At 38.6% G+C, this 14,602-nt stretch overlaps 2 protein-coding genes across 9 annotated transcripts in view; one reads left to right on the forward strand and one right to left on the reverse strand.

Annotated features, from left to right (window-relative positions):
- Positions 1-14,602, forward strand: part of METTL24 (methyltransferase like 24) — a 112,935-nt gene that overhangs the window by 94,449 nt on the left and 3,884 nt on the right. For 5 of the 7 annotated variants that reach the window (XM_027601175.1, XM_027601176.1, XM_027601180.1 and 2 more), the window contains exon 5: positions 927-2,997. In XM_027601175.1, the coding sequence (XP_027456976.1) occupies positions 927-1,241 (315 nt within the window). In that variant the 3' untranslated portion in view covers positions 1,242-2,997. Of the gene's footprint in view, positions 1-926; positions 2,998-3,573; positions 4,076-14,602 lie in introns of those variants that run through there. The other 2 variants (XM_027601177.1, XM_027601178.2) reach the window with 2 other exon arrangements.
- CDC40 (cell division cycle 40) overlaps positions 10,607-14,602 on the reverse strand; it is a 54,148-nt gene continuing 50,152 nt past the window's right edge. Inside the window, exons 14-15 of one of the 2 annotated variants that reach the window (XM_027601166.2) lie at positions 13,781-13,925; positions 10,607-12,773 (exon numbers count right to left, since the gene is read on the reverse strand). In XM_027601166.2, the coding sequence (XP_027456967.1) occupies positions 12,596-12,773; positions 13,781-13,925 (323 nt within the window). In that variant the 3' untranslated portion in view covers positions 10,607-12,595. The remainder of the gene's footprint in view (positions 12,774-13,780; positions 13,926-14,602) is intronic. The other variant, XM_027601165.2, reaches the window with a different exon arrangement.

Below are 14,602 nucleotides of genomic sequence, written 5' to 3' on the forward strand. Positions count from 1 at the left end.
GATTTGTTGAGAGGAGTAAAGGGATATTGCAAGCGAAGCACCTTGTACGGTGCCAGGTGCATACAAGCGCTCAGTCAGTACTTAGCTTTCATTGCTTTCTGGAGGCCTTTGGGCTTCTGTTATTCTAATAGCAAAGCCAGCAAAAATGAGCTGATTCTCATAATTTTTTTTAAATTTTTTTATTGTTATGTTAATCACCATATATTACATCATTAGTTTTTTGATTCTCATAATTTAATTAATTGCAAAATCTCTCCTATCCTCCTCTTCTCCCCGTATTTCATCTTACCTAGAGTGTGAACTTAGGTTCATTAAACGAAGAGAGAATGGTGTTGCCTTTTCCCCCCCCTTTAGGATGCTGTGCTGGTGTATGGTGTTAAAAGAAATCATGGGATAATAATCTTTTTTTTTTTTTTTTTTTTTACTAGTCTAATATTCAGATACCTGAGAACTCTCCCTGGCTTCCAGTCCTGAGAAACTGGAGGGGGCTGAGGTTTGTGAGGCGGTCCCAGCAGACGGTGGCCCTCTGTCTGTGCCTCCCCGTGGGCCACCATGCTGTCCTGACATGGCTGGGTTCCTGCGAGCAGAGTCTGGGTTGTCGGGGAGAGGCTGGGGGCACGCGGCTCCGTGAAACATACACTCCAGCGTCTCCTTCTCAGGCATCCGTTCCCATTGGGCAGAAAGTAGGAGGGTCCTTTATGATTTCCGACTGGCATTTCATTCTTCGTATACTAACATTTGGCGTGGAGTGAGGTGAGGAAACTCATGTCATTAGTGGCCGTTGACAAAGACCTCTAACTCTAAAATTTGAAACATTCTGCTTTTGTAGGAGGTCATTAGTTATACAGCAGTGCGCCTGAGGTCAAGATGGTATTTTTAACAACGTTTATTGAATCTGCTGATCTCATTTCATCGTTTTGTTACAGATTGATGTTCTCAAAGCAGATTTGGAGAGTGCAGAATGGAAAGTTTTAGAAAATCTTATTCTGGAAGATGTCCTGGAACAAATCGGGCAGCTCACCTTTGAGATCCATCTCCACTGGCCCGGGTTTGAGGTCAGTGGTGGGGATAGCAGTGTCGTGCGATTCTGGTACAGCCTCCTCAAAGAGTTAGAACTAAAGGGTTTCAGGCTTTTTCATAGTTACAAAGACTTGTCTAAACCCCAGCTGTTCCTGAAGAAAGACATTTTCAATGCAAGTAGCTGTTATACTCTGAGTTGGGTGAATACAAGATGGACCTAGGGTGCAGGACCTCATGGAGAACTCCAGGAAATAATTGCAGAATGAGGCGTGTCCTTGGCCAGTCTCCTCCCACCAGCCTGTTAGCTGCTCCAGGCGGGGGTCGTGTTATTGCCTTTGTAGTGCACGTAGCCTGGCACCTGCCCTGTGGTAGGCACATAGTTAAGACCTGTGGATGGGATGGACACCGGAGTGCCACAGGAGTGCATCTCCATCTGCCCAAAGCCTGGGCCTTTCTCCCGTTTGCCTCCAACAGAGCGGAGATGCTTGTCCTTCTTCGTTTTAACTGGGAAGATAACCCTCTACTTATCTGTGTTCCCTAAGGTTCATTATGTATCTAAAATCCACGAATTCACCAACATGAGGAAGAAATTACCTAACATTTCCATTTTTACTGAGTTGATGAGATTCTTAAGTTTGTAAGTTACCGTTTAAAAGAGGGCCTTTCCTTTGACTTTCACTCCCTTCTTTCAGGGTTTTTCTTGTTCACCTGGTCAATGACATTCTTTAGGACCTTGTAGGTTTCACTCATTCCTCCTCAGCCCTTGCTGAGGCTATGATGTGCCTTTATAAGCACCCCTGATTCTGGTTTCTGGGGACTCAGACACACCAAATTCTGTCACTGAGCTTAAAAGACTAGACTATCCAGAACTTCAACTCAGGATTCTTTTCAGACTCAGCCTTAAATCCCCTTTCGTTCCTGTGAAACTAAGCACAAAGCAGAATTTGGGTGTCTTTGCTGTTGCCTCCACTGACTTCAGACCTGATTTCCCAACCACAGCCTTGCCTATGCTGTCAAAAAAAAATTTTTTTTAATACATTATGTCAAAGATTAAGTGAGTTTTTCTCTACTGCCAGTTGGCATTGTTAGAAGACCGTGGCCTGAGAGTCAAAGTCTGTCTCTTTCCTGGGATGCTTACATAGTGTTTCAGTAACACCAATCCTTTCCGTATTTTTAAAAATTAAACAGAAAATGTAGGTTCTCAATACTTCAAATGATCTCCATCATTTTCATTTACGGGATCAGACATTCAACCCCATGAATGATTTTCAAAAATTCTATTTCAAATAAGTCAATTGAATAGCATAAAAACAAACCAAATTATTACCTTATTATAAATTAAGTATATTTTCTGGCATTTTTTACATCATGAGAGAGCAGGAAAACTATATATCCATTGTTTGTTCAAGAAATTTGGGGAGAGAGTAGAATGCTGGTTGCTACTAGACTTTATCCCTTCTTCCTGTTTTTTACCTCCTTCTACCCCAGATGTTCCCTGGGTTGGCTTTTTGTTTCTTGCAGTGGTTTGAAAATACCATGCCCTCAAGTGAGAAACCAAAATATAGTAGAGTTAGATGATCTTACTCACTTCAGTTCAAAAGGGAACAAGACTTTCTGAATTTTTAAAAATACAAATAAGCTTTTTACTTTAAAACACATAGTACACTAGTAAAAGTCATTGAGGTGGGAGAACCAGCTTGAATCGGTTAAAAAGTAGCGGCTAAATTGCTCTCCGTGTCCACAGGTATCTCAAAAGCACAAGGGGTCCATGAAAAACTCTGAAGTGGTTTAATGCTTAGTGTGCGTGGTATTGCCTTCAAAACAAAGTTAACTTTAGTCCGGTTCCTGCTTGGATTATATCACAGATTCTCTCTTTTATTTTTTTAATCAAAATTTTATACACTGAAGTATATACAATAAACCTTTTTATCCATTAAACCTTGTAAACCTTCTTGTACACCAAAGTATGAAGTGTTCTAGTCGTATGTGTCCAGTCTGTTCAGACTTTAGGTACGCACACACCCATGTTAAGACTTTCAATTCAGGGGATTGAAGATTGATGGAATCACTGAAAGCCCCCTTTGTACAGGGCAAGTCCCCATTTATTCCAGATTGGTGGTGCAGAACATTGACTTCATCACACACACACACACACACACACACACACACTATATGTGTATATATATATATATATTATCTGAAGCAAGAATGGCTGTACTGTTAAAAAAAAGACAAACTCAAAATAAATCAGAAACACACACACCCACACCCACCTACAAGGCAGCTTGTTCAATAGTTTTTTGTACTTATTTTATGCTTATTTCTAAGACTGTCCTTCATTCCCTTCATGGATAGTTTGAAATTTATGATGAATATCCTGACTGTTGCTATGGTTTCCCTGCCTCTGAAATTTATTATGCTTATTGTGTAGGCTGGGGTGTCTTAACCTCAGCACAGATTGCCATTTTGGGCTGGATAATTACTTGTTGGGGGAGGGAAGGCTGTTCTGTGCCTTGTAGAATGTTTAGCAGCATCCCTGGCTCTCTCCACTAGATTCCAGGAGCACCTCTCCCTCTCCCCCACTCAGCTGTGACAACCAGAGACATCTGCAGACAGTGTCAAATGTCCCCTCAGGGGCAAAGCCATCCCCCGTGGAGAACTGGCAGGCCACGAGTAAGGGTCTGGGGTACCACGCACTGCCATCTGGGAAGATCCTGCTTATGAAGGCAAAACAAGAACCACCACCACCGTAACCCCCACAAAAGCAACACACACAGAACACAGGGAAGAGGCAAAGTCAAGAGCTGCTATTGAGAGCATCCTTTGTGCCCAGCACTGGGCAGAGATGGTTCCTCATTCTCCCAGGAACTCCATATGGAAGTGGAGTTTTCCTGATTATACAAGTGAGGAAACTCTGGGAGGTTAAATAGCTTATTCAGATGATGCCACTAGTAGATGGTAGAGTAGGAATCCACCTCTCCAATCTTTCAGATCCAAAGCCTGTGCTGGTCCCCTTCCCTCCACAGTGCTGCCTCAACAGCTTCTAACAGATGTAAGATGCCACTCCCAAAGGACGTATTTTTGCTTCCTTATTAGTAAACGGGGGGGGGGGGGGGCGGAAACTACAAATATACTAACATCAGACCTGCCAATCAGTTAGAGTTGGGACATTTTTGTAGCATGCAGGTTGAGTTTAAATAATCTATTTAAGGGGTGCCTGGGTGGCTCAGTTGTTAAGCGTCTGCCTTCGGTTCAGGTCATGATCCCAGGGTCCTGGAATCGAGCCCCGCGTTGGGCTCCAGCCCCGCATTGGACTCCCTGCTCAGCAGGAAGCCTGCTTCTCCCTCTCCCACTCCCCCTGCTTGTGTTCCCTCTCTCGCTGTGTCTCCCTCTGTCAAATAAATAAAATCTTAAAAAAAAAATCCGTTTAATTAAAATATGCCTGCCAAATGGAGACTTCCTGCAAGAAGAGGGGGACCCAGCGACTTCTCTGTCAATATTTCAGGTTGCCAGAAAAGCTCTTGCAAGGCCTGGAAGCAGCTCTTGGCCCTGGCTTGTCCCACTATGTGGCACTTTCCTCTTAGGTTTTAGAAAGGGCACAGTCACTTGGAAATGGAGTGTTTCCTTTGTTTTCCAAGTAATCTTTGACCTGCAGATACATGGGCCTCATCTTACCAGAGCAATGCTCAAAAAAACCTTGTTTAGGTGAAAGACATATAAGACATACGTAAGAATTTCACACAAACTGTGTCACAAAGAAAAAATATTTCCCTTTCCCCTTCTCTTAGAGTGATTGTATTTGTTGCAGCTATAACAGGTTATCATATTAATATTTGTAACTATTTGATATGTTAAAATGAAGAAAGTCAGGAAGAAGTAAACAAACGTCTGTTAGAATTCTCTGAAGGACCACTGATCTGTATTAGGGTAGAACAAAAGTAAATTCATGAGTTTACAGTGTTTAGTCCAAATTAATTATTCATGTAAGCCATTTCTGCCTTGGCTATATGATTTTAGAATATAGTAAACACAGTACAAGATTTGTATTTCCTAAGTATTACATATTTGGTTTTTGCAAAGCTTGGATTAATACCAGGGAGCCAGCCTCATCATCACATTTTGTCAGATTAAAAGTGAAGCCCTTGTTAAAACAGATTATTATTCTTGACAATACAACAATACCTCCAGGCTCAATTAATATAATTGTTCTTTTCTGCTGGAGATAAGTTTATGTTTGCCTTTTAAGCAATAACAATTCTTTTTGTATTAGCCAATAGCTGCTTCTTTGTGAGTTCAGAAACACATTTAAGTTAAGGTAAAAATGTCTTTTTCTTATTGAAAGAGGTATTTGAACTTTAGTTATCACATGAAATCATAACCCAAAGATTCAGTGTATTCTTAAACTGCCTAAATTTACAAAATATTGAAATTCTTTAGATAATTATATTTCTGTCCTTAAGGAAAATAAATCAGGCAAACTTAATGTCACACTTTATGTTTAACACTATATGGAGAAATGCTAGTTTCATTAAAATTAATGCTTTGTGGGGCGTCTGGGTGGCACAGTTGGTTGAGCATCGGACTCTTGGTTTCAGCTAGGGTTGTGATCTCAGGGTCATGGGATCGAGCCCCGTGACGGACTCCCCGCTCAGCACGGTCTGCTTGAGATTCTCTCTCTCAAATAAATAAATCTTTGAAAAAAAAAAACCAAAAAACAGCTAATGCTTCTTAAAACAAACAACATTCCTGCGGGCACAGTTATGGGACCCAACTCTAACAAAAGGGGCCAAAAGAATGTCTTTTGCTAGGTTCTGTTTTACTAAAGGATGAAACAAACACAGTCTTAGTAGCTGAGTGTTTCTTTTGAACTACCTAACTCGGAGAGAGCAGGCTGGAAGCCCAAAGGTTATGCCACAAATCTGACAGTTTAAAAAATACACAACTAAGTTGCATTATGTAGAGGAGGCGGAACAGTAGGATGAAAGGAGAAAGATTTTGATGCTGCTGTTGACTAGCTGTGTGGCGTCGAGCAAATCATCACCTTTATTTGCCTAGTTGCTTATCTTAGGTTGGAATATTTGATTTCTAAGGTTTCTTCTTGCTTGAAGATCTCCTTATTCTAAGATTTTTGTGATTAAAGAAGGCTTAGACAGTGGTAGGGTAATTTCTTGATTTGTGTGCTATAAAGGGAAGCCTTAGGATAAATTCAGAAGAATCCAAATGATGTGCTTATTCAGAAGAAAAGGCCCGGATAAAAGAGGAAATCTGTGATGATAGCTCCCCAATCAAATGAAGTGTCCTCAGGCCAAGTACCTCTTTGGAGAACAGCTTAAACTCACAGGGTTCTAAAAACCAGAATGTTTCAGACTGTACTGGTTTATACATCTGTTTACAGAATATCCTAAGAAAGTGGCACCATCTGAAGATACTAGATTAAGTATGTATATCTACGGTGATCCTTCTGTATGTGCATGTGTGAGCGTGTGTGTGTATACAACACACACACGTATGTACATATACATTTATATGAATGGCTGAATGCCCAAGAAAAGAAAAATCTTCAGACACACGAAGCTCAGAGGGAGCCTAGAACCAGACAGGTAGGTAGAGCAAGAACCTACTCTGTAGTCCTAGAGTTTAGCGTACCAGTGGTGCTAGAGGCCTAAAGCACTGGAGATAAGGCTGTGCTGGGGGAAAGGATCGGCATGGAGACACCTGCACAGTGGGACCCTGGGAGTGCTACATTACCTCAATCCAAGAGTCCTAAAAAACCTCCTTCCCTCATCCCCACCCCCAGCATAAGAAAGCCTATCCTTGCTGTAGCTCTGGGAGGAACTAAAAGTTTCCCGTGAGAATTTGAAATCTCTGGCCTGTTTACAGAGTTGAATTTATATTAATCTCATGGTGAAGAAAACCATAAGCTGAGAAATATAATTGTTGTTTTCGGCTGGAGATAAGTTTATGTTTGCCTTTTAAGCAATTATAAGCTGAGAAATTAAGATTAAACAACAGGGAGTATACATAAGGGTATATGGCAGAAACGGATGTAAAATGACTGTGAAGGGGCTCTTCAGCTCAGGCTACAAAGGATTTCTTCAAAAAAGAAAAAACAGGGCGCCTGGGTGGCTCAGATGGTTAAGTGTCTGCCTTCGGCTCAGGTCATGGTCCCAGGGTCCTGGGATCGAGTCCCGCATCGGGCTCCCTGCTCCTTGGGAGCCTGCTTCTCCCTCTGCCTCTCTCTCTCTCTGTCTCTCATGAATGGATAAATAAAATCTTTAAAAGAAAAAAAAGAAAAAAAAAAAAAGAAGAAAAAACAAGCCCATTTAAGATGAATTCCTAATAAAAAGTTACAACTGACAAGGAAGTGACCCACCATGAGGTAGAGTTGACATACACAATAAACACTGGGGTTTTCAACCCAAGAACTTGACATAACAAGTCTTAAGTTTAATATAAATTGTTTAAAATGATTAAAGGCATAAAAGACGGGCGCCTGGGTGGCTCAGTCGTTAGGCATCTGCCTTTGGCTCAGGTCATGATCCCAGGGTCCTGGGATCGAGCCCCGCATCGGGCTCCCTGCTCCACAGGAAGCCTGCTTCTCCCTCTCCCACTCCTCCTGCTTGTGTTCCCTCTCTCGCTGTCTCTATCAAATAAATAAATAAATAAATAAATAAATAAATAAATAAATAAATAAATAAATAAATAAAATCTAAAAAAAAAGGCACAGAAGACTATATAGAAACCTTAAGAAAATGATATATGAAGAACAGGTAAATATAAAAAAGTATAACTAGACCTTTCATAAAGGGAAAGTCATTGGAATAGATTTAATGGATTAAGTGGCAGATTAGATACAGCTGAAGAGACTGCAAAGCAAACTGGAAGATAAACCTGAGGAAACTACCCAAAATGTAGCACAGAAAAATTTATATTCTTAACGTATTTTGAGTAGTCTGAAGATGAAGCAGTAAAGTTGAATATTTGAGCTATGGGTGTAAAAAGTGGTGCTAGACCTGTTATGTGTAATATGGCAGTCATTAGCTGCAGGTTGCTATTGAGCACTTAGAATGTGGCTAATATGACTGAGGAATTGAATTTTAAGTAACTTAAATTTAAAAACTTCTACCTGATTCAGTTATTAGAAAACTCAGATATACTTGCAGCAACTTGGGCATGTAAATCAACTTGGTGTGAAACAGGTAAAATATCTGATGAATATTTAGTGTCTAAATTGAGACATGCTGTTATGTGTGAAATATACACCAGATTTCAAAGACTTAGTATGAGGAAAGTAAAATATTTATTTAAAAAATAATTGAGGGGCGCCTGGGTGGCTCAGTCAGTTAAGCGTCTGCTGACTCTTAATTTCAGCTCAGGTCATGATCTCTGGGTCTTGGTATCAAGCCCCACATCAGGTTCCGTGCTCAGCAGGGAGTCTGCTTGAGATTCTCTCTCTCCCTCTCCCTCTGCCCCTCCCCCCCCCAGCTCATGCTGTATTTATTTCCAGAGAGAGAGTGAGCTAGAAAGCGTGAGAGTACAAGCAGGGGGAGTGGCAGGCAGAGGGAGAAGCAGGTTTTCCACCGAGCAAGGAGACTGATGTGGGACTCAATCCCAGGACCCTGGGATCATGACCTGAGCCAAAGACAGACGCTTAACCAACTGAGCCACCCAGCCATCCCTAAATCGACCTTTTAAAAAAATAACTGAATGGTGAAATAATACTTTGGATATATTTCATTAGATGAAATATATTATTAAAATTAATATCCCGTTTTTTTTTAATGTGGCCATTAGAAAGTTAAAAATTGTACACATGAAAAAAGGTTACACACATGGCTCACATTTTCTATTAGCACTGTCCTGGAACATGTACTTAAAAAATATTTGAGATTTGAGTTAGTCCCTCAGACCTTAAAGATTGTGATTGCAGTTCCAGGAAGGTGTGCAAGCAAAGGAGTTCTCTCTTTCTTTGTCACTAAAAATAGAGCCACTCTAAGGACTCTGCCTGCAAGTTGCAACAGCCTTTCCCTTAAGTTCCAGATAAAATGGCAGTGTTTAGGTTGAGATAGCTGTTTCTACAATTAATAAAGTGATTATGAACAGAGAAATATAGAAAATGTATATACATACATATCTTCACATACATATATGCGTGTATATATATATATACACACACAAACCTACAATAATACATAGATGCATGTAAATACATGCACACATGCATGTATTTATTTCTGGTTATCAAAATTTCTCTTATGTGTACTAAACAGTGCCATTTCTGAAATATTCAAGCTAGACTCTACTGCACTGATTCTCATTCCTAGTGTGTCTATCCACCAGGGATCTTGCTAAAAGTGCTGAGTTTGACCCAGTGAATGAATATACACATATTTTTGTATATTCACATTAATATACATTCAAATATATATCAATATAAATATCTACGTATTTCTCAGTTGTAATTTTTTGTTCATTCATTCACTTTACTTACCCATTGATCAAATGAACATTTGAGAACACGGGTGTTCTCTGAAAATTCATGGGCTCTCATGAATTTGAGCCACGTGCTGTGAGAGAACCTTCTTTCTATTGGATCATCTCTTCTCCTTCATGGGTCCCTTAGCACTTGCCTTGTTTCTACTATATTTCATTGATTAATGTATGATCCACTAAGAGAGAATGCTGCCAATTAAACCGACACATCACTGACTTTAAGACATAGCCCTAATTTCAGAGATGTCAAAACGTGGAAAACATGCATCTTTGATGGCACATACCATCGGCGTTCCCTAGGTCTCACCTTGAGACCCAAATTGAATACTGCTGCTGGATACGTGGACCTGGATGGCCCTTCGCACGTGCCTTCCCCATACCTGAATTCATTATGGCTCCTCCAACTAACTCCGTTTTCTCCTCTCCTGTATCTCAGTGAGCAACACAATCTCTGGGTGATTCTGATGCAGATGGCTCTCAGTCTGTGCCGAGGAACACCGTTCTTCAAGGAAAGCCTTCTATCTTTACTAGTGCTGCAGTCCTTACGGCTGTCATTCAAGAGTTTAGTATTTCACTGTCATTGTTTTCCTTCTGGTAATTTATAAACATGCTAATAAGGACATCAACCAGCCTCACGATACATCGTCAAGTATCACTCTATACTTTTTTACTTAAGAGAAGTGCCTGTTTGATGCTATTCTCTGTTCCTCATCTTAAAACTGTCTCCTTATAAGGACAAAATATTCCCAGTTTGTGCTTCAATATTTAAATATTCACTTGATTAAAACTTTCAGTAAAGCATCACTTTTATTCTAACCTTAGGAAGGAAATCTGTCCTGGGTGTGATAAGAAGGTTGCAGTGGGGAAAAGGGGCCAGAAGGTAACCACTTAATTCCAGTAACAACATGATCTTGAAACTTTTTTAAGCTGGAAAAGAACCCCACTCATCTGTGTACTCTGAAATGGGTGCAATCTTAACTCAGTGCCACCACTAAGTGAACAAATACGGAATGTGTTAGACTTAATCTGTGTGCTCTCAGCGCAATGCCCTGTATTTTTGTTAGGTAACTAGAACAAACCCATTAACATACCATATTAATATCTCATCCCCACCTCTAAAGCATCATTTCTCCCCATAAAATAAAAATGACCCATTTAAAATCTGCAGATGGTTTAATATGTTGTCTCAACAGTTAAGACTTAAGACTAAGAATAAAAATTTTGATAACACTTTCTAGAAAAAATGCTTTATTTAAAAATATGATCTTTTTTAAAAAAAGAGACAACTTTTATGTACAGTTACTTAGTTTAGAAACAGTCAAAAACACAATAAAATAAAACCAGATTTAGAAATTATGATTTGTAACATATACAATACTGATGCTGAATGAGATAGTTTAAATGTATGATTAATTCTTTCTGTCCCATTACATTTCAATCATTCACATTTGTTAAAACCAGTGGTTTGGGACTAAAGAAAAGGTATCCTGTGAACTCCTCCTCCCTCTTCAGGAAGTGCAGCTTCTCTTGCTGGCAGATACAGAAAGGTAGCAGCCAGGCAGTGCATTCTCATTTCTTTGAGTGTCTGTGTGCCCCAAAATAATGTGTCTTACCATTTTTTAATTCCCTTTTTCTATCTTCTTCTTTGAAATTTATTTATATGTGGCCATAGTGCCAGGTCATCTAGACCAGGCCTTTTTAAAAATTAATTTTTAAAAATGGAAGTTCTAAGCACTAGGAGCATGAATTGCTATTGACAGTCCAGGGCTCAGAGCTAATGCCCTTAGGATATCAACATTCAACATGATTTTGTTCTCCAAGTTGGCACTCTGAGCAGCTTATGAACCAATGTTTTGAAGCATGGTACTGAAATTATTTCAAAGCACATTCAAATATTCAAATGTCTTACAGAGATTTTTAATAAAACAGGAGAAACGGCTTGTCAACCAAAGTGCTATTAGCTACTATCTTGATTTCACAATCTGAAGTTCTTAAACTTTTTTTTTTTTTTAAACCAACCAGTTATTGCTTCTCAAACAGGGGAACCATAGCCATCTTTCTGGAGTGTCAATTTTATTCAAAGATTTGGAAAGAAGTTAAAAATTTTTCTAATCTTTAAAAAGTTCTGTTGCATATATTCATAAGCAAAATCAGAGTAATTTTAAAGATAAAACATACCACTTCAAAGAAATTACAAGTTGACATTTTGGATGATGCCCTTATACCCTAGCTCCTATGAGGAGTATTTCAGTAGTAATATCTGTGAATCGATGACCTAGGAGACCCTGATTTCTGGAAGTGTAGCCAGGTCCTTACATATAGTAAATACAAATAAAACTCAAAGTCTTGACTCAATTCTCTTGAGTTTCACCTTCAAAAATAACATAATTCTCTGCTTATATATAGTCCTATCTATACTGATTGGGAAGAAAGCCAAGGAAAAAACTCTGGACTGTTTATTTTCCATTGTTTAATAGTTAGAGGAATGCTGCAGTCAGAGAAGATTGCTGGCTTACAAGTAAACATACAATATATGTCATAAAAAATAGAACTCTTGAATCCAAAAGATCTGAACTTGACCCACCAAAAATAATGGGAACAGTAATTGTGGGTGGTTTTACCTTCTTTCAGATTCACATTAAATAACATCGTCTCTGTTCCTTACTTCCCTTTTTGTTGAAGAGGTAAACATGGTGCCTTTCAGAATTATTTGTCATTAATTGTATTACCTCCTTTAAAACACCAAATCCACCAGGGATTCTTCCTCAACTCCAAAGAGATCCTTTCAGTATGTCAAGGGGGGTAAACCCAAACTGCCTGCCAACAACTACTCACCACATAGAAAGTCAATGGTCATTCTCTGTATAAATAACATCTATAAAGAACAAAATGAAGTTGCCAATGAAATTATATGAGCCAAATTTACAAAAAAAAAATATTTTTAAACAATGGGTCAACTTCATAAGGCCATGTAAGGAAATCATAATTTGTAAATCGAGTTGTCATCCAACACATTTAATAATTAAATATAGTTAAATATGAAATTGGATCAAAAAATGAGCCTAGATAAGGATTAATCTCATTAATCCCACAATTTAATGAGACCATCCCAACCACATGTTATGACTTTAGATGTTTCATGAGGATGCCACACTGCACCTATACACACTTTATCATGAGCTTTAAATCGACTATAGAGTTTTGTGGTCTTCCAGTCCCAGATGTTCAATTTTCCATTTCCATCTCCTGAAATCACATAGCTAGAATGAGAAGAGAAATAAATTCAAATTGTTCAAACACCTTAAACTGACAAAGTGTATAAGGAACAGAGAGTTTTATCTTTTTCACAGTAACAGCAACAAAAAAGTCAATGTGAATATACAATACTCAGTGAGAATAACAAGGTAGAGCATAAAGCGGTCTATAATTTAAACTTCTACCAAAAAAAATCTCCCCATTGAGCTACCAATCTATGAGTAAAAAAAATGTATTAATCAGAAAGGTTGGGAAACCCAGGGGCCACAATAAAAGCAGTAACAAGTCACTCTTTAGACAGTCAGAAACAGCGTATGGGAACCAGCCTCACACAGAGCCTGGGAACACCCATTCTACTGTAGTTAGACTCGACCACCTTCATAATTATTTCTTGGTTTCAACATCTTTTGAAATTGTCTAAGACTGACTCGTAGGAGTCTAAGGTACAAATCCCAGCCTAAACATACAAGGTTACAGAGATTTCTGGATTACTTCTACCTACATATTTTAGCTAAGAATGGGGAAAGGAATGCAGAGTTTCCCTCACAGAGAGACTCTATCTATAGGGCTTCACGAATACAGTGCAGTCTAGAAAGAGTCAAGAGCTGGATTTGAGGTCTCACCACAGAAAAGCTGCAGTGAAGTTGTTAATGTCAACACTGCAATACAGAATTAATTCTGCCAGTGTTTAATCACAGCCATATAGTGATTACAGTCCTCCAAGCGTTGTGAGAAAAGCAGAGAGAAAATAAGGCATAGCCCATATAGACAGGAACTTATGATGTGGTTAAAGGGCACAGGACGAAGCAAGATAAAGAGACCCACTGAAGAACTTAAAGTCAAATGTAGTTTTCATAACTTATTCTTGTCTTTCCATCAGGCACTGTGACAATCTGCACAGTTATCATGAGATTACATATGTGACAGTGATTTTTTTAAAGTGTTATTATTTGTATGACATTAGTTTATGTCACACTTGAATAGGAGAACACAAGAGAAGATTTAAACTTACCTCATGTCTGGTGAAAAGTCCACCTGACAAGCATAACCCGCGACCATATGGCCCTTAAAAATTTTTTTCTTATTCAATCTAAATCTGTTCTGTGCTCCAAAAATTAAGATTTGGTTGTCCATTGATTGACATGCTAGCCATTTCCCTGTAAATTCAATAAAGGAGACATATTAGAGCAAGACTGAAAATTCTAAAATGACTATTTATTTTAAATATGTTCAGACATTAATATTCTTTTGTCCCAATTACTTTATAATAATAGGAAAATGAATTTACCATACCATTTGTAAAGTGTTACAAATCTGTCACTGACAAGAGGGATTTATATATAAAGAAGTAATGGATTTTGCTCAAATAATCCCATATCACTGAGCACTCTTCATATAAAAGCTTTTTTTGTTTAAATAAGGATATACAGAAATTCTGAGTTTAGCATTAACAGAACTAAAGTAAAATTTTATGAAATGAAATTAATTTGGAGTAAGTACAGACAAGAGAACCATTGGGGAAAAGAGACTTATCTGTGTTAATTATGGAAAAAGGAAAGATTAACACTAGGTGAGAAAACCTAGGATTATTAAATAAAACCATACAAAAAGATGCAATTAAAAAAATTATCAGAACTGTTACTGAAAGGCCAAACTGCTTTTATCTAACCAAGATTCATCCAAGTCTCTAGAGCCTGAACTGTAGTATCTTCTTGCATCCGATGTAGACATTATTAACTAAGGGAATGCTCTTAACAATATTCAGTCTGAGAGGGTAAATAGCCTTGTTCAAGATGGGCACAATATTTGTAATGGGTAGTGTAAAAATATACCA

The sequence above is a fragment of the Zalophus californianus genome, chromosome 7 (genome assembly GCF_009762305.2).
Source record: "Zalophus californianus isolate mZalCal1 chromosome 7, mZalCal1.pri.v2, whole genome shotgun sequence".
Taxonomy (NCBI): domain Eukaryota; kingdom Metazoa; phylum Chordata; class Mammalia; order Carnivora; family Otariidae; genus Zalophus; species Zalophus californianus.